General features: G+C 43.7%; 1 protein-coding gene across 2 annotated transcripts in view; it reads left to right on the top strand.

Moving 5' to 3' along the window:
• Window positions 1-21,157, top strand: part of LOC143286806 (cysteine--tRNA ligase, cytoplasmic-like) — a 401,107-nt gene that overhangs the window by 311,778 nt on the left and 68,172 nt on the right. For both annotated transcript variants that reach the window (XM_076594603.1, XM_076594604.1), the window contains exon 6: window positions 4,407-4,547. In XM_076594603.1, the coding sequence (XP_076450718.1) occupies window positions 4,407-4,547 (141 nt within the window). The remainder of the gene's footprint in view (window positions 1-4,406; window positions 4,548-21,157) is intronic.

Genomic DNA, 21,157 nt, shown 5'->3' with positions numbered 1-21,157 from the left:
CCCCCAAATCTTTCCTCTTTCCCCCTCCCTTGCCACCCACGGTCATCCCACATCTGTCACCTTCAGTCGCAACCACCCCCCCCCGCCCCCGCCATCACCCCTCCACCCCCGACCCCCACAACCCCTGGATACTGTTTTGTGGAGAGAAAAAAAGTTTCGAACTCCACCTGTGTATAATTTTGACCCGCCAAGAGGGCCGCAAGTAGAGTGATAGAAACACACACACACACACACACACACACACACACAAATAACAGTCGGTCCTGGTTCTGACGCTCAGCGTTCATACAGTACAAGTTGCAAGACTTGGAAACAAAACAACCAGAACGGAATACAAGCACAAAGTTAGCAGAATGAAAACCTCATTGTGGGGCAGCTGGACCTGATGAGAATCATTCACCGTTCTTTCTGTGTCTTTTATTGAGGATCTCTTTTTTTCTACTTCTTCTTTTTCTGATAGATAATACATAATTCTGTCGTTTTTTAGAGGGTGTTTATCATGTGCACACGCATACCTGCGTGTACACATGCAGGAACACACGCATGCACTCACACACACACACACACACACACACACACACACACACAGACATTCCAAACCGTATCATCCCACAACTATATGCACACTGTTCCCCCCAAAGAAGAATAACGCAACACAAAGACAACATGAATCGGTTGGAACAGAAGAACAACAATGCCTTTTTTAACAGGAAAAAAAAAAGAAGAAAGAGAGAAAGAAAGAAAATGGAAAAACGAATGAATACATACAGCAGTCTCATAAAAAAAAATTTAAAAAAAGAGGGGGGGGGGTGAATGAATTAGTAATAATGAATTGATGAATAAATAACCCTGACTCCTTAGAAAGTCACAAGCAAGAGAGAGAGAGAGACGGGGTGGGGGTGGGGTAGGGGTACACAAAGAAAGAAGGAAGAAAATAAGGACAAAAAAGAAAAAAAAAGATAGGATGAGGACGAGCAAGGAAGTGAGCCGGCCCGGAGTTAGCAGCGAAACCACCCACGCAGTCAGTCCACTCACAGAACAGCCAGCAGTACCCACACCCACCCCCCTTTGTGTGGGGCTGATAGTGTGAACGACCTCCAGTGTTTTGTGGCCTCTCACTGTCCTCAAAGGGCTGACACGTGCAAGTCTTTCCATCTGCTCCAGACCTTGTTGGTGACTGAAGGACTGTTCTTTCTCCGCGTCTGTCTGTCTCTCTCTCTCTCTTTCTCTCTCTCTCTCAACCTTATTTGACGTTTTAAACATGAACAAATATTTGAGAAAAATAGCTACAGAATTTAGGTTGGGAGTGTCGAGTTTGGCTGCGCATCGTTAGAGACACAGGGAACCTGATGTTAATGATTTGATTTGCCCATTATGCCAGAAAGAGAAAGAAGACCAGCGCATTTTGTTTTGAGCTGCTCAGCTCTTAAAGGGTTAAGAGAAAGATATATTCCAGGTAGATATTTACGACAACCTTGTTCATTCAAGTTGTGCTTATTGATGTCATCCAAAAGGCAAAATGATATATGGAATTTGTTCATTTTCCTACACAAAGCATTTGAATTTAGAGAAATTGCAACCTCGTAGTATGTTTTGCTAATGTGTCTATGTTTCGTGTGATTTTGGTTTTCTCGTGTTTATTCAAATAATGCGACGCAACAAATGTTGTTTGTGTACCCCTTTATAGGGGCTATGGCCTGATGAATAAATCATCCGTATCCGTATCTCACTCTCTGTCTCTGTCTGTCTCTGTCTCTGTCTCTCTCTCTCTCTCTCTCTCTCTCTCTCTCTCCTTGCCTGTATATGTGTTCGTTCTTTGGTTTAACGTGTGTCCACAATTATGATTTTAGACGGAAATTCCACCCCTCTCCCATACCTCCTTGCCTCCTGTAAACGAACTAACCAGCTGGTAAAATTTAAACAGAGAACCAATGGGACTCATTATCAAACTCTGTGTGTGTGTGTGTGTTTGTGCGGTTGTGGTAGCGGTGATCGCAGTAAAGCACCTGTTGTGTTTTGCCGAGGTAGTTGTGTTCGTGGTATATTTGAAAGCACATCACAATCCTTCTACATAATATAAGCGACGGTGTGTGTGGTCGTTGTTGTTTTCCCTGTTGTTGGGTCACATTTTGACGGAACACACGAAAACCTGTTGTTGATTTATAACCCACCCGATCATGAAAGCATCTCATCTTTCCGAAAACGAGTCAGAAACAACGTAAACAGATCTTGAAACCTTCAACCAGGATCTTCTTCTTCTTCGTGGTAAAACAATCCTCCAAGGAGCTGTTGAGAGAAGGGGAGGGGGGGCGCGAGGGGGGGAGGGGGGGGGAGACAGAAAGACGATAAACTGACAAAACTGCAAAATGGACGAAAAAGAAAAACATTTGCAGAGACGTATACTTTGTTACACAACCGGAAGACCTGCAAGTATGTGGTGAACAGTTCTGTGCGGTGCTCTGATGAATCTTCACCGAGTCAAGGGAGAAGAAGAAGACTTCGTGCTTTCGTGCAAATTTTGTGGTTTTGTCGATGGTTACATCTGAGCCCCCCGAAAACGGAGTATGACTGCCTACATGGCGGGGGTAAAAACGGACTTACACGCCCTACAACGTTTCCATCAAACAGCCACCTGAAGTTGAAATTTAACTATGGAATGAAACAAATTTATGCAGGAATGGACAACGTATGGATGTATGTCAGGTACAGAACTGACCTTTAAACCAGTAATGGAATATCATACATAATCAGTGTCTTTATGAATATCTGTTGTCACATGATGGTGGAAGCACCATGATTTGTAAGTTGGTGTCTTCCGAATTCTGTTCATGATGATATTAGACTGACCCCCTTTATATATATATATATATATATATATATATATATATATATAATGTTAATGCATATATGCAAAGTTATGTTATGATGTAAACGTTGTAGATGATTACCAGCATGTGTTTCTTTTTCCTCTACAGTCATATTGTTTTTTCATGTGTGACAGCGAAAAAGAGAAGACCATATCAAAGTATTAATAACGCTTCTAGGAAAACAGAGACACCTCAGCGAAGACTGCGTTGCATGAACGATCTTAGAAGCGCGAAGTTTTCATAGCGTTAAAAACATTCCTTACTCCGTGCAAATTCCATAGACTTATAAACATTCTAAATATGCTAAGCAGACTTAACGCTGCAAAGATACTTCATGCAACCCAGCCTTAGAGTTAAAACTCATGTTACGTCACTGCATGCCTTGCGTTATCCTGGTGAAGTCCCTCTAGCTTGTGGTGCACTGTACAGTTTGGAATCCTCTGTCAGGACAAAATGACTTCACAGCCACACCTCGTTTTGGACTGGTGGAGGTGGGGATGAAAAAGGAGAGTTTGAGCTTCGGAAATAACAACAACCACACACACACATGCAAATGGGGGCCATTTCACTTTTCTTTAAGAGAGAGAGCCAACTGTGTGTCTGATACGACTGTAGTTACGTCCCCTGTTGACTCTCCAGCTATGTCGGCCAGAGGCGGTGAACTGTCTCCCTGCCCCCCAGGCCCCAACTTAACAACAGACACCACTCACAATTAAGTGGTCTCAGTTCAGCGGGAGAAAAATCGCCGTCCAGTTCCTTCCCATCGCTGCCCTTCTCGTCCCCTGCACAAGATATACGTTGCTAAAAAAAATAAAAATAAAAAGAAAGAAAAGTGATGGTAAACCATGTACATTTGCTCTTCATGTGGGGAAGGCGGCAAGGGGGGATAAGGAAGTGGGAAGGGGCAGCAGGGTGCAAGGGAGGTCAAAATGTGTGTGTGCAGTGTGAGTGGTCAGTTCATGGTCAGGGGAAGTGTTGTGTAATGTGACCAACACTGAGCTCTGCAAAGAGGTGTTGTTTCACACACACACACACACACACACACACACACACATGGCCTCCATCAATATTGCATACCGTCTGTCAGCATTTTATGTCAGCCGTCCATCCGAATGGGACCCTGAGTGTAAATCGGATAAGATCACACACACACACACACACACACACACACACACACACACACACACACACACACACACATGGCCTCCATCAATATTGCATACCGTCTGTCAGCATTTTATGTCAGCCGTCCATCCGAATGGGACCCTGAGTGTAAATCGGATAAGATCACACACACACACACACACATGCGCGCGCACGCATTCGCAAGTGTGAGTGAGTGAACGATTGTGGGTGGAGGGGTGGGGGGGGGATCTCTTTACAGGAAGGTTTGCTTGTTTTTGTGTGTGCGTGCGCACCTGTGTATCTGTGTGTGCGAGTGAGTGTGTGTGTGCGCGCGCGTGTGTGTTTGTTTGCGCGTGTGCGCGCTCATGCATCTAGCGCTACCGAGCCTCAAGATGTACGTGCTGTGTGTGACAGCCGTTCCAGAAGAAGCTGGAGGAGGAGAGTGACCCCGACAAGAAAGCCATGCTGACCAGGACCCAGGACCACATCCAGAGGACACTGACCTCCCTGCAGGACGCCGCCCTCTCCGGGGGGGACCAGGCGGATACCAAACAGGTGCGTGCTGCCTGCATGTGTCAGCCAGGGCTGAGACTGGCAAGTGCTCCTTTTTCTGTCTGTGCGGCATCTGTCTGTCTCTGTGTCTGCGTATCTGTTGTTTTCGGGGTTTTTATGTCTACCTAGATCTGTTTATCTATTTACCTGTTTGTCAGCTATATCTGTTTATTTATTCATCTATTTATATGATTGTCACTCAGGAGGAGGGGCGGGGGGGGGGGGCAGTTATAATTCCTTTTCTTGGTAACATGACTTTTTTTTCTTTTTTTGTCGTTTCGCATTCATCAGTTATCTGCTATCACATTCAACAGTGTATGATCTCCAATGACACTGGGAACTTAAGTGAACAGTATCATCCGCAACAAAGAAAGATTTTATACACCGAACAAAGCAAAACAAAAACGGTACGGTGATTTTTGACTCACTTGTGTAAATAAAGTGAGTCAGTGTTTTAACCCGGTGTTCAGTTGCCTGTGTGTGTGTGTCTGTGTGTCCGTGGTAAACTTTAACATTGACATTTTCACTGTAAATACTTGTCAGTTGACACCAAATTTGGCATAAAAATAGGAAAAATTCAGTTCTTTCCAGTCATCTTGTTTAAAACAACATTGCACCTCTGGGATGGGCACAAAAATGTTTGTTGTTTTTTTAAAGAAGCGAAATTATATGCAAACTGAATTTACTGTTATATTTATATTTTTTTTATTCTCTAAACTTGGCACTTTGATCTGATATTCTGACACAACAACAAGAGCAGTCATTTTTATCATTTTTTGTTCCAACAGGAACTTCTTTTACTAAGCATGGAAGTTTATTTTCTGGTGCATGTCTTTGCTGCAGATAGTAAAAAAGGGAAATTAATCTGTAATTAATGCTCGGGGTGGGGGGGGGGGGGATAATTTGCTTTAAACTGATCTTTCTCATCTTAAACATTACATTTTGAAATTATACTCAATACATAAAAAGCTTGTGTGTTTTACTCTCAGTGTACAGGGCTTTCACTATGTTCATTCGCCCAAGTGGTCTTTTTCGGAAAATACTAAAATCAATACTACGAGTGGACTTTATAGATCTATTGGCTGAGCCCTGAAGGTCATGGGCAAAAATCAATTGTGTACACATATTTATACATATTCAAAGCGCGTGCTCATATTCTTCGCGAACGCGAAGGACGCCATTTTGTTTCAAGTTGTTGACCTGCCCTTTCAATCCTATAATCAATCGACAATACATGATAACGTGTGATGGAAAGTTGGAGAAGGAAACCGTTAAATATTTATTCAGAGAAAGATTTGTGAACGCCTCATCACTTTCTAGATTATGCCTCAAACTGCCATAAAAATATCAACAAAATCAGTCGGATTTCACAGTTATAAATGATAAACCATGAGAGTTAATACCCTTGATGAAACGTAAAAATTTCCAGACTTGACTTTTCTCAAAATGAAGTCCTTTTCACTTCTTACGACGTTTAGAAGTACTTGTACTTGGTTCTACATGTTATTAGTTTAACAAAATACTCAATTTTCATATCAACTTTAAAACTATAAAACTAGAATGAACATAAAAGAGAAATTCAATCGACCGTGTCGTACATTCCCGGCGGGTGTAACTAAACTTGTACATCTAGATCCAGAGAAAACGGCTAAATGTTGCAGTATGATTGCGGCGATGGCCACGTCTCCTTTACAGCGGACTTAAAAAGAATTTTTAATTGCCCTTAAAGATTTTTTGAATGCCCAAGATGCACCAGAATAATATGATTTAAACAGCGTTCTCATTGCGAATACCACAATTGATTTATCGCCCTTTGAAAAAGCATGTTTAAATGATATATTTTTGAATGTCAGTTGAGGAGCCACAACAGTGTAATGGGTAAGGCAGTTTCTTCTCACCCGAACACGCGGGGTTCGAATCTGCCGTCAGGACGTTTTTTCTTCTTCTTCTTTTCTTTTTTCTTTTTTTTTTTTTAACCCGAAGCTTTATAATAACAAATACAGAACACATTTTAACGATTAGATTTTGATTTTTAAAGTGTATCACAAGTGAGTCTTGAAGACCTTACCTCTCTTGTTTTAAAATACTTTTACACATTTTCCAGTCACAATGATAAAGTAAAAAAAAAAATCTTCAGTTTCCCTTCAAATGCTGAGATTTGTTCACTCAAAACAATATATGTCACTGACAATTCTACAGTAATGTTTGTCCTAATTTTCTGTCCATTAAAGTTCCATACGTTTCTGTCAATCTAGTTGCATGTCTATCTGTCTGTGCATTTATCTGTTTGTCTTTATCTGTGTATCTCTGTATTAGTATTTTATCTGTCTGTCTGTCTGTCTGTTGATAGTTTGCCAGTATAATATATGTTATCTTTTTTTTCATTCCTTTTACTTTAATTTCCTTATTTTTTCCGTTTTTCTTTTATTTTTGTGTTTTTTTCTTCTTTTTTCCTTCCTTCTCTTTTTCTTTCTTTCTTTTTTTTAAATTTTGTTTTCTTTCTTTCTTTCCTTTCTCTTTCTGTTTTTCTTTGTTTTATCTTTCTTTCTTGTTTTTATCTTTCTTTTCTCTTTCTGTCTTTTTCTCTTTCTTTCGGTCTTTGTTTTTATCTTTCTTTCTTTGTTTTTATCCTTCTTTCTTTTCTCTTTCTGTTTTTCTTTGTTTTTATCTTTCTTTCGTTCTGTGTTTTGTTTTTTTCTTTCTTTGTTTTTATCTTTCTTTATTTTCTCTTTCTGTCTTTCTTTTTTATCTTTCTTTCGGTCTTTGTTTTTATCTTTCTTTCTTTCCTTTCTCTGTCTGTATTTCTTTGTTTTTATCTTTCTTTCGTTCTTTCTTTTATCTTTCTTTGTTTTTATCTTTTTATCTTTCTTTGTTTTTATCTTAGGTTCTTTTTATCTTTCTTTCCTTTCTCTGTCTGTATTACTTTGTTTTTATCTTTCTTTCGTTCTTTGTTTTTATCTTTCTTTGTTTTTATCTTTCGGTCTTTGTTTTTTCCTTTCTTTCTTTGTTTTTTCTTTCTTTGTTTTTATCTTTCTTTCGTTCTTTGTTTTTATCTTTGTGTCATTCTTTGTTTTTGTCTTTCTTTTTTTTATCTTTGTTTTTACCTTTTTTTCTTTTACGCTTCTTTGTCTATTTTTTCTGTGTCTTTGTTTTGTTTTGTTTTGCTCCTTCCCTTCCTCCTTTTCACTTTCCTCCACCTCCTCCCTCTCCTCCTGCTTCTTCTTCATCATCATCATTTTCTTCTTCTCCATCTTCTTCTTCTTGTCTCCTCATCCCTCTTTTATTTTCTTTATTTCGTTTTCATTTCCACCATCTTTTCTCAAGGCGACAAGATAGAGCCTCATAAAATAATGGGCTCCTGAATCTCCCGGCTTGTGAAATACGTGAAATTATCAGACATGCCAATCGTCCACCACCACCACCACCACCACCAACTCTCTCTCTCTTCTTCTTCTTCTTCTTCTTCTTCTTCTTTTTCTTCTTCTCAGTTCGTCTTTCTCTCACTCTGTCTGTCTTCTCTGTGACTACCTGAGTCTTTCTGTCTCTGTCTCCCTCTCTCTCAATTCTTGCCCAAAGCCAACATAACAAAGGAAGTATTCACGTTTTTTGTGTGTCTTGTGCTTTTTTGCATATATGCGTTCGCGCGCGCGCGCGCGCGTTTGTAGAGGAGGAGAGGTATAGGGGTATACATATATGGGTGGATAAGTGAAGGTGGATAAGTGAAGATGGGTAAGTGAAGATGGATAAGTGAAGGTGGGTAAGTGAAGGTGGATAAGTGAAGGTGGATAAGTGAAGATGGGTAAGTGAAGATGGATAAGTGAAGGCGTGAAGAGACAGGAAGGATAGGTGGGCGTGGGGGTGGGGAAATACCGATGACAGTGGACATTACCTGGTCATCGGGGTGTGGCAACAGGGAGGTCAGTGTGTAGGTGTTGCTATGTGGATGATGATGTTGATGCGTGGGTGATGGTGATAGTGATGATGTTAATGTGTGGGTGATGATGTTGATGTCGTGGGTGTTGATGATAGTGTTGATGGTGGATGATGGTGATAGAGATAGTGAAGATGTGTGGATGACAGTGATAGAGATAGTCATGATGTTGATGTGTGGATGACGGTGATAGTTCATGATGTTGATGTGTGGATGATGGTGATAGAGATTAGTGATGATGTTTATGTGTGATGACGGTGATAGAGACTAGTGATGATGTTGATGTGTGGATGACGGGTGACTGATGATGTTGATGTGTGGATGATGGTGATAGAGATGATGTTGATGTGTGGATGATGGTGATAGAGATGATGTTGATGTGTGGATGATGGTGATAGAGATGATGTTGATGTGTGGATGATGGTGATAGAGATGATGTTGATGTGTGGATGACGGTGATAGAGATGATGTTGATGTGTGGCTGACGGTGATAGAGATGATGTTGATGTGTGGCTGACGGTGATAGAGATGATGTTGATGTGTGGATGACGGTGATAGAGATGATGTTGATGTGTGGATGATGGTGATAGAGATGATGTTGATGTGTGGCTGACGGTGATAGAGATGATGTTGATGTGTGGATAATGTTGATGTGTGGATGATGGTGATAGAGATAGTGATGATGATGTTGATGTGTGGATGATGGTGATAGAGATAGTGATGATGTTGATGTGTGGATGATGGTGATAGAGATGATGTTGATGTGTGGATGACGGTGATAGAGATGATGTTGATGTGTGGATGACGGTGACAGAGATGATGTTGATGTGTGGATAATGTTGATGTGTGGATGATGGTGATAGAGATAGTGATGATGATGTTGATGTGTGGATGATGGTGATAGAGATAGTGATGATGTTGATGTGTGGATGATGGTGATAGAGATGAAGTTGATGTGTGGCTGACGGTGATAGAGATGATGTTGATGTGTGGATGACGGTGATAGAGATGATGTTGATGTGTGGATGATGGTGATAGAGATGATGTTGATGTGTGGCTGACGGTGACAGAGATGATGTTGATGTGTGGATAATGTTGATGTGTGGATGATGGTGATAGAGATAGTGATGATGATGTTGATGTGTGGATGATGGTGATAGAGATAGTGATGATGTTGATGTGTGGATGATGGTGATAGAGATGAAGTTGATGTGTGGCTGACGGTGATAGAGATGATGTTGATGTGTGGATGACGGTGACAGAGATGATGTTGATGTGTGGATAATGTTGATGTGTGGATGATGGTGATAGAGATAGTGATGATGATGTTGATGTGTGGATGATGGTGATAGAGATAGTGATGATGTTGATGTGTGGATGACGGTGATAGAGATGATGTTGATGTGTGGATGACGGTGATAGAGATGATGTTGATGTGTGGATGATGGTGATAGAGATGATGTTGATGTGTGGATGATGGTGATAGAGATGATGTTGATGTTGATGTGTGGCTGACGGTGATAGAGATGATGTTGATGTGTGGCTGACGGTGATAGAGATGATGTTGATGTTGATGTGTGGATGACGGTGATAGAGATGATGTTGATGTGTGGATGACGGTGATAGAGATGATGTTGATGTGTGGATGACGGTGATAGAGATGATGTTGATGTGTGGATGATGGTGATAGAGATGATGTTGATGTGTGGCTGACGGTGATAGAGATGATGTTGATGTGTGGATGACGGTGATAGAGATGATGTTGATGTGTGGATGACGGTGATAGAGATGATGTTGATGTGTGGATGACGGTGATAGAGATGATGTTGATGTGTGGATGATGGTGATAGAGATAGTCATGATGTTGATGTGTGGATGATGGTGATAGAGATAGTGATGATGTTGATGTGTGGATGATGGTGATAGAGATGATGTTGATGTGTGGATGATGGTGATAGTCCTGATGGTGATAGTGATGATGTTAAGGGGGAGAAGGAAGGAGAGGGGGGGATATGGCTCAGTCATGAGGGTATCGGATGTCGGTGCACCTGTGCTGAGAGTTCCACCCGGATCACACCTGTGTGCAGTACGTCCTCTTTGTTTTCTGTCATTCCAGTGATTCGAAGTAGGAATGGGGTATTCAAAAATCCATCTATGGAATCAAGTTGGAAGTGTTGCTCTGTTCGAGGTGTTCTGTATTTGACTTAACGCTACCCCTTGTTTGAATAGCAGCAGATGTGTGCTGGTGTTGTTCATCAGAGGAGTGTTGTACCATCCAGCATGGTCACGCTTCTTCTTCTTCTTCTTCTTCTCCTCCACCCCTTCCTTCTCCTCCTCCTGTTCTTCTTCTTCTCCTCCTCCTCCCCCTCTATCTTATTCGTCTTCTCCTCCTCCTCCTTCTCCTCCTCCTCTTCCACCTCCTCCTTCTCTACCTTATTTTTATACTTTTCTTTTCTTCTCATTCTTCTGCACTCCTTAATGTTGTGCTTGATGTTTCTGTGTGTAGCTAGGCCTGACTGAGCGCGTTGGGTTACGCTGCTGGTCAGGCATCTGCTTGGCAGATGTGGCGAAGCGTATATGGATTTGTCCGAACGCAGTGACGCCTCCTTGAGCTACTGAAACTGAAAACTGAAACTGTGTGTATATATCAACAGCACGTTTGCGTTTCAACAGGGGGAGCTTGTTTGCAGTGTGGTGTGTGATAACACAATCACACACAGACTGTTTAGGATGGAAGGTGCAGTTATTTGGGGGTTGCGTCATTGTGTTTTTGTTGTTGTTTTTCTCAGTTTTCTCGTCAACCGCCGTCACATCTACGTAATCTTCCAGGCATGTAAATTTACTGGGTACGTTCTGGTATGTAAAATGTGACAGTATATTTTGGTGAATTTTTGTCTTTTTTTCTGTTGAAAAGATAAAATTCTCAGCATATTCGTAAAACCTATGTCAAGCTATATAACTTTGCAGGCATGGGAATATCCGCATGTTTAAACTGTAGTGAGTTTTTCGTTTTGAAAAAAAACAAAAACAAACAAAAACCAAAAATCTGATTGTCTCGGACACTTTGAAATACAAACTAAATACAACGATTATTAGTTTTGTTATTACTGACAGTGATATGAAAATGACATTTAGTCAAACAGTAAAGTGTGGTTGTTGTTTTTGATTACCTGGCAAGGGGGTGTTTTTGCAGGAGAGAGAGACAGACAGACAGACAGACAGACAGAGAGAGACACAGAAAGAGAGACAGACAGAGGGAGAGAGAGACAGAGAGAGACAGAGACACAGAAGAGAGACAGACAGACAGACAGAGACAGACAGACACACACACACACACACACACACACACACACACACACACACACACACACACACAGAGAAGGCAGCAGCAGCGTTTATGGGCTGGATGAGGCAGAAGGATTGTGGGGATGTGAACGACGTTGACGGCAAGCATACTGAACGAGCGTCTTACATTGTTTGTCGAGTGTTAGGGTGTACTGGGACAGGAACACAGTGATTTTTCAACGTCAGACCATCTGTTTGCTTATATAGGGTATTATTGATATTCTGTGCTTGTTTGTTTTTTAAGAGAGAGACAGAGAGAAAGAGAAGGGGATTATATTGTGCTTTTTTAGACAATGAACAAACATTTGACAAGATTAACAGGGTGTTTTGTGGCAAAAACTGATGAGTTGTGGTTTAAACGATAAACTTTTGCAAGAGATTAAAAACATGTATGCAGACGCTAAGTCTTGTGTCATGGTTAATGTCGAAAATTCTGAGCTTTTAAGCTGAATTGGGGTGAAACAAGGAGAAAATCTTTACCCTTTAACGTTTGCATTGCTTTTAAATGACATGAAATGCCATTTGGAAGTTGATCTAGATGGATTGATAACTATTGCGGGTGCAGTTAAGAAAATGAGTATGAGTGAACAGAGTTGTGATGTTTTCTTGGAGCTATCTGTTCTGCTTTACACAGACGACACGGTAATTTTCTCAGAGACAGCCACAGGTTTACAATTTGGTCTTAAGGCATGGAGACAGCACTGTGAAAATGGAAATTAAATCTGAATGCTCAAAAGCGGTGCTTTTCTTTCGGGGTATAGTAAGAATATTCCCCGATTTTTATATTGGTGAGGACAGTATTGAATTTGTGAGTGATTTTCAGTACTTGGGTTTGATAATTATAATGATAAAATGCGTGATGCCCAGCGTGATTTCTATGACCGTGAACCTTGAGTTGTGTTTGCACTTCTGAGGAGAACAAACCAGTTAAAGCTGCATGTTGATCTACTTGTTGATCTGTTTGATAAAATGGTTCATACTGTACTAATATACGGTTGTGAAGTTTGGGGGGTTGATATATCTGATATCGTGACAAAACTGCAAATGAAATTTAAAAGTTAGTTCACTTAGACAGTCTACCCCATCTTTTGTGGTATTTGGTAAAACCGGTAAGTTTCCAGTGTTTGTCTGTATGACATGAGATCACTCTTTTTGTTTATATGGTGGGTGTGGAAGACGCTATGTATAATGTGTCTGTGTCCCCATGGGGCTCATGAAGTACACTTGATGCCTTGCCTTGTTGGCAGGGCGACCCGGGCTACGGCCTGACAGGTTCATTTGTGTCACTTTCTGATGACACTTTTTTTTTTTAAATCAAGTGGATCGTGTGGATGTGTGTAGTGGGTGCAGTGGGGCGGAGCTCTGTGTGTGTGTGTGTGTGTGTGTGTGTGTGAAAAGTACATCAAGGTATTCAACAAAGTTGCCATTTTTCGTCAGAATAATTAACCGTAGAACTGACATGGGGGGGGGGTGAGAGAGGGTGATACACAGCCAGACAGACCGAGAAAGACAGTGAAAAAGTATCACTCATTCAGTCAAAAAGTATCACTCATTCAGTCAAAAAGTATCACTCATTCACTCACTCACGAACTAGCTCGCTCACTCACACCACGCACATTCACACACACACACACACACACACACACAGACCATTAAGTTTCCGCCCCCTACCCCGCCCCACCCCCACCCCCTCCTACTCAGTTCACATCAAGTTTTTCAATTCCCCACCACCTCCACCACCATCCAATCCTCATTATACGCCCCCCGTCCCCTCCCCGCTGCCACCTTCACTGTCTCATTGTTTACGGACGATAAGTTGACATTTCCCAGTCCCTACCACACCCCTTCCTTCCTTCCTTCCTCCCACCCCTCACCCCCACCCCTCTTCCACCAACTCCAAAAAAAGTCACCCGCCTTTACACACACACACAACACACACATACACACAAAAAGAAAGAAAAAGAAAACAGAAGATAAAATGTTAACGAATTACAAAAAAGACTCCACGAGTGCATGACCCTGTATCAGTGTCGGAAGCGGGCACCGCACGTGCAGACTTCATTCAATGACTGACACTTCACTGCCTGACGGTCGTCCATGCGTCACCTTCGTGTGGCTGCCAGAAACTTTTAGGGGGTGGAGGTGGGGAAGGGCTGGGGGCGGGGGTGTTGTCCTGTCTGGTGGTAACAGTCCGGGTGGTTGTGGGGTGGGGGTTGTTGTCCTGTCTGGTGGGAACTGTCCGGGTGGATGGGGTGTGTGGGTTGTTGTCCTGTCTGGTGGTAACAGTCCGGGTGGTTGTGGGGTGGGGGTTGTTGTCCTGTCTGGTGGGAACTGTCCGGGTGGATGGGGGGTGGGGGTTGTTGTCCTGTCTGGTGGGAACTGTCCGGGTGGTTGTGGGGTGGGGGTTGTTGTCCTGTCTGGTGGGAACTGTCCGGGTGGATGGGGGTTGTTGTCCTGTCTGGTGGGAACTGTCCGGGTGGATGGGGGTTGTTGTCCTGTCTGGTGGTAACTGTCCGGGTGGATGGGGGTTGTTGTCCTGTCTGGTGGTAACTGTCCGGGTGGATGGGGGTTGTTGTCCTGTCTGGTGGGAACTGTCCGGGTGGATGGGGGTTGTTGTCCTGTCTGGTGGGAACTGTCCGGGTGGTTGTGGGGTGGGGGTTGTCCTGTCTGGTGGGAACTGTCCGGGTGGATGGGGTGTGTGGGTTGTTGTCCTGTCTGGTGGTAACAGTCCGGGTGGTTGTGGGGTGGGGGTTGTTGTCCTGTCTGGTGGGAACTGCCCGGGTGGATGGGGGGTGGGGGTTGTTGTCCTGTCTGGTGGGAACTTTCCGGGTGGATGGGGGGTGGGGGTTGTTGTCCTGTCTGGTGGGAACTGTCCGGGTGGTTGTGGGGTGGGGGTTGTTGTCCTGTCTGGTGGGAACTGTCCGGGTGGATGGGGGTTGTTGTCCTGTCTGGTGGGAACTGTCCGGGTGGATGGGGGTTGTTGTCCTGTCTGGTGGTAACTGTCCGGGTGGATGGGGGTTGTTGTCCTGTCTGGTGGTAACTGTCCGGGTGGATGGGGGTTGTTGTCCTGTCTGGTGGGAACTGTCCGGGTGGTTGTGGGGTGGGGGTTGTCCTGTCTGGTGGGAACTGTCCGGGTGGATGGGGTGTGTGGGTTGTTGTCCTGTCTGGTGGTAACAGTCCGGGTGGTTGTGGGGTGGGGGTTGTTGTCCTGTCTGGTGGGAACTGTCCGGGTGGATGGGGGGTGGGGGTTGTTGTCCTGTCTGGTGGGAACTGTCCGGGTGGTTGTGGGGTGGGGGTTGTTGTCCTGTCTGGTGGGAACTGTCCGGGTGGATGGGGGGTGGGGTTGTTGTCCTGTCTGGTGGTAACAGTCCGGGTGGTTGTGGGGTGGGGGTTGTTGTCCTGTCTGGTGGGAACTGTCCGGGTGGATGGGGGTTGTTGTCCTGTCTGGTGGGAACTGTCCGGGTGGATGGGGGTTGTTGTCCTGTCTGGTGGTAACTGTCCGGGTGGATGGGGGTTGTTGTCCTGTCTGGTGGTAACTGTCCGGGTGGATGGGGGTTGTTGTCCTGTCTGGTGGTAACTGTCCGGGTGGATGGGGGTTGTTGTCCTGTCTGGTGGGAACTGTCCGGGTGGATGGGGGTTGTTGTCCTGTCTGGTGGGAACTGTCCGGGTGGATGGGGGGTGGGGGTTGTTGTCCTGTCTGGTGGGAACTGTCCGGGTGGATGGGGGGTGGGGGTTGTTGTCCTGTCTGGTGGGAACTGTCCGGGTGGATGGGGGGCGGGGGTTGTTGTCCTGTCTGGTGGGAACTGTCCGGGTGGATGGGGGGGTGTGTTGTCCTGTCTGGTGGGAACTGTCCGGGTGGATGGGGGGTGGGGTTGTCCTGTCTGGTGGGAACTGTCCGGGTGGATGTGGTGTGTGGGTTGTTGTCCTGTCTGGTGGTAACTGTCCGGGTGGAAGGGGGGTGGGGGTTGTTCTGTCTGGTGGGAACTGTCCGGGTGGATGGGGGGTGGGTGTTGTCCTGTCTGGTGGGAACTGTCCGGGTGGATGGGGGGTGGGGTTGTCCTGTCTGGTGGGAACTGTCCGGGTGGATGAGGGTTGTTGTCCTGTCTGGTGGGAACTGTCCGGGTGGATGGGGGGTGGGGGTTGTTGTCCTGTCTGGTGGGAACTGTCCGGGCGGCAGGTAAAAGTAAAATAATCACAATCCACCCCTGGCTCCACCCGAGGTACCTCTGTACAGCGAGGTCCACGTCACCATGAACAACAAAACACGGTCGTTATATAATAAATAAATAAATGAATAAATAAACAAATAAAGCAAATAAATAGATAAATGAATGAATGAATAAACGAATAAGTACATGAATGAATGAAAAACAGGTAGATAAAATCAGAGAATGGTTTGATTGCGTTGTCTGTTAATAAGGTCCAAGGCCCTACGGCCCTTTACGGTTTGGGGACAGTGAATTCACGTCCACTGTGTCTTGGGCACGGCATGGGGAGGGGGTGCGGGGGGTGGGGGGGGGGCAATCCTCTCCTTCCTGTGTTTTATCAAACGACCGAGAAAAACAGAACGGAGGAAACTTAGTGCACCAGTGGTTTTGCATCCCCTTTTGTCTCAGTTAAGGTGACGATCATGTCAAATTTTAAGAAAAAAGCCAGATAGTTTCCTCCAAGAACTGATAAATTATTTGTCTCAGGTGGAAGTAACTTGTGGGCGGGAAAATGAGTCTCCATGAAGTCAGCAGTAAAATGCTGGTGCCTGATTTTTCTCATCGTTTGGCATCTGTTTGTGTGTGCATTCGATGTGCTTTATGTGGGTTTTTGTGGGTTTTCTTCCCGAGATGACCTGTGCGGTGCAGTGGACAGTAAATACAGTGAACTGGACGAACGGGGCGGAACTGGTCGTGGTAAAACACTACAGGCGATGCCCAGTGTTGCTGGTCATGATGCACACTGGCCGAATGTCCAATGCTGGTAACGTGTCCGACTAGGAAGGGAGTGTGCAAGGGTTCGATTCTATGGTGGGACCGGGATCATTACCCCACCTCCCTCCCTCCTGTAGGCCCTGAGTGGTGATCTGGGTGCTAGTCACTGAGGTGAGGCGATAAACCGAGGTCCCGTGTGCAGCATGCACTGAGCGCACGTAAACAAACCCAGGGCAACAAAGGAATTGTCCTTGGCAAAACTCCTGTCGAAAGATCCACTTTAGTCGTGAAACACATGCACTCACAGACGAAGAAAGAAGAAAGAAATAAGAGTAGCTTTGCACTGTGTGTTTGTGCTGTATCCGGGGTGAGCAGCCTGATTTTCACACAGTGTAATCTGATGTGACAAAAAGTAATGCAATACAATACGACACAGTACAATACAATACAATACAATACAATACAGTACAATACAATACAATACGATACAACACAACACAATAACATTAACGGAGGTTGGCCCCGTTAGAAGCTGAGCGTTGCGGTTAGACCGAAAAGGCAGCTCCCTCTCTGCGCACGTTAAAGTACCCACGTTGATTAGAGGGTTTCATGTTACATGAAAAACGTTTCATTCTAAATCTTTCATAAGTCGATCAGAAAGTCAGGTAGGCAAAAGGCAAATCGGTTAATTAATTAATAAGAGAAAAGGAAAAAAGAACAGCAAAAACAAGCATGAGGACATTCCATTCGAAACGTTCTGCTCTTTAGAAAGAAAGAAAATTAAAATTTAACCAGTTGTTTTCTCAGATTGTGTAAAAAAAAAAAAAAAAAATTTTTTTTTAAATGCAAAGAAGCGAAAAGCTGACAAACAAAAGTAAAGGGCTCAAAACAAACTGAGAAGAAGAAAAAAAAAGAAAGAAAGAAAGAGAAATCAGGCGACCATGTTTGTCCCAACAGGTTTACACGGAAGAGAGTGGTTTGAAATTTCAAATGAGGAATTGGCTGTGACAGGCAACGTTCTCCGCTACAACAGACTGTTCTCGGTGAACACAAAGCATTGAGCACAGTGGCCGTGTGCCTGACCAGCTGCTGGCTACACTGACACACAGCTTCGCCCGCACTCAGGAACAATAACTCTGCAACACTGCCAAGCCGGCAGCACAAAGATTGAACAGCGAATGAAATGCCATTCACCGCATTGAAAACTCGGCGCTTTTAGAACAGAAGGCAATACAGTAGAACACGACTCGTCGCGTTGCAACACACGTCCATACAACACCGCCGCTCAAAACGATACAATGCAGTACAACGCATTGCAGTACAATACAATACAGTACAATTCAGTACAATGCAGTACAACGCATTGCAGTACAATACAATACAGTACAATGCAGTACAACGCATTGCAGTACAATACAATACAGTACAATTCAGTACAATGCAGTACAACGCATTGCAGTACAATACAATACAGTACAATTCAGTACAATGCAATACAACGCAATACAATACAATACAGTACAATGCAGTACAACGCATTGCAATACAATACAATACAGTACAATTCAGTACAATGCAGTACAACGCATTGCAATACAATACAATACAGTACAATTCAGTACAATGCAGTACAACGCATTGCAATACAATACAATACAATACAGTACAATTCAGTACAACGCATTGCAGTACAATACAATACAATACAATACAGTACAATTCAGTACAACGCATTACAATACAATACAATACAGTACAATTCAGTACAATGCAGTACAACGCATTGCAGTACAATACAATACAATACAATTCAGTACAATGCAGTACAACGCATTGCAGTACAATACAATACAGTACAATTCAGTACAATGCAGTACAACGCATTGCAATACAATACAATACAGTACAATTCAGTACAATGCAATACAACGCATTGCAATACAATACAATACAATACAGTACAATTCAGTACAATGCAGTACAACGCATTGCAATACAATACAGTACAATTCAGTACAATGCAATACAACGCATTGCAATACAGTACAATACAGTACAATTCAGTACAATGCAATACAACGCAATGCATTACAACACAATGCATTACACAGTACATTACAACACACAGCAATGCAATACAATACGATACAGTGCAATCTGGAACATGTCAGAAATAATTCCGGCGAAAGGCAGGTTAGTGCTTTCGCGTCTTCTGATAATGATAATAATAATCATTATCATCATCATCGTCATGATAATAATGATAATATAATCAATTATTAATAATATTATCGTTATCATTATTATCATTTATTGTTATTATTATTATTATATTATGATGATGATGATGGTGCACATTTAGCAATATATGTGGCATGAACAAGGTGCAAGAACATATATCATGAAAGTTTTTGTTTTGTTTTTAAATTAACACGTTTCAGTTTGGAGAAATTAAGTTCGGTGAGGTAGAACAATAGATTGTGGCATACAAGATAATAAAAAGTAATATAAACACACACACACACACACACACACACACACACACACACACACACACACACACACACACACACACACAGCCAAGTCAAATCAAGTGTGGGCTAAATAGAAAGAGGTTTCTTCTTCTGTTTCTGTTTCTCATTCTTTACTGTCGTCGTCTTCTGCTTTTGTTTGTTTTTTGTTGTTGGGTTGTTTTTTGGGGGTTATTTTTTTCCTTTTCTTTCTCTCTGCTTGTGTATGTGTGTGTGTGTGTGTGTGTTTCCCTGTCTGCCTGTTTGTCCCTCGCACTCTCTTTCTCCTCCGTCATCATTCATTCTCTTCTTCTTCTTCTGCACCTTCTCCACGTGATCTCCCCCTCCCCTCTCCCCCGCTACACCCCCCTCCTCTCCGTCCTCTTCAGACAACTGTGGAGACGTTGGGTCACCTGGTGAGTGGAGGGCCAGAGGTTTATTTGCTTTTCCTTCTCTGTATGACTCGTTGCCATATATGATAGCGTTGATGCCGCCTCCTGATGATGACCTCACAGGTGGAGCAGGCAATAAAGAACGGAGACTGATAGTGTTGAGTGCAGGCAACACGTGGTTCTGCTGGCTGGGCTGTTGACATGGTGACCCCTTAACACTCACCTTCTCTCTCTCTCTCTCTCTCTCTCTCTCTCTCTCTCTGGCTGACTCCGACAGCTTTGGTGGTCCACACACAAAAAGATATTAAAAAAAAAAAAAAAAAAAGCAACAAAAAAGGAGTTTTCACCCAGAGAGATTTGAAACTCCGTGGGTGGTCCGACTTTCCTTCTCACCACCATCCCTCTCCATCCTACCCCCAGCCTCGCCACTTGTGCGAAATATTTCATTTTAAATGGGGTTTCTTTATTTTTGTGTGCGTGTTTTTTGGGGTTTTTTTTTGTTTTTGTTTTTTTTTGGGGGGGTGCGGGGGGGGGGGGTGTTTTTTTTGATAGGTGTAGGGGCAATGGGCAGGGGTGAAGGGGCGGTCTTTATGTAGCGATCACTTTTGACTGTTCAGCGAATAGACGGTTTGAAAGAATTTATCATCCGTCTGTGTGTGCGTGTGTGTGTGTGTGTGTGTGTGTGCCGTGGTAGCAGCATTGTCTGTGACAGACAGACAGAGGGTGTGCGTGCATACTCGTGTGTCATGTGTGTGCACGGGCGCAGGTGTGTTTGAAGGGAGTGGGGGAAGGGGTGGTTGATTGTGCCTTGAAGGGAAAGGGGGTTGGGGGGGGGGGGTGATTGTGCCGTGCCGATGAGATGTGAGAGACGACTGTGATTCTGTGTGTTGCGTGGTCTGTGTCGGTCCGCAAAGATGGGTGAGTGTTTGCTGTGGTGGTTATTCTCGTCGTCACTGATGTGTTGGTGTTGTTTGTTTTCTTTTCCTTTGTTTCTTCAAGCAAAAATCGAATGTTTTCCAAAATGCAGCCCGGTGGGTGAATATGTGGGAGCTCCTGGTATAAAACTAATTTCACTGACACGCACACACACACACACACACACCCTTGGAACGAAGACATCCATTTATATTATTTGGGTGTGTTTTTTGTTGTTGTTGTTGTTTTGTTTTGTTTTATGTTCATATAAAATGTGTGTATATATATATGTGTGTGTGTGTGTGTGTGTGTGTATCGGGCCCAACGCTGGGCTTATATCACAGACTGACACAAGCTCACAGTTGGGCCAGCAGCAAAGTGAGAGCTGTATGATCAATGGTTTCTCCATTGCAGTGGGAAGTCATTTACAGTTTAGTCTTTCGTCGAGGACTATGCCTCTCAGTCTAGGAGACAATATTGCACTGGCTCTAAGTGCTGCGGCACTGGGGGCCAGTTGGTCTTTCGAGACCATCCACCGCCGACTGTCCTGAAAACCTCTTGGCCGACAGCACGGAAATGTAACAGGCAAGACACTCCA

Source organism: Babylonia areolata, chromosome 10, assembly GCF_041734735.1.
Source record: "Babylonia areolata isolate BAREFJ2019XMU chromosome 10, ASM4173473v1, whole genome shotgun sequence".
Lineage (NCBI taxonomy): Eukaryota > Metazoa > Mollusca > Gastropoda > Neogastropoda > Buccinidae > Babylonia > Babylonia areolata.
This window is presented reverse-complemented; position numbering and strand designations above follow the sequence as displayed.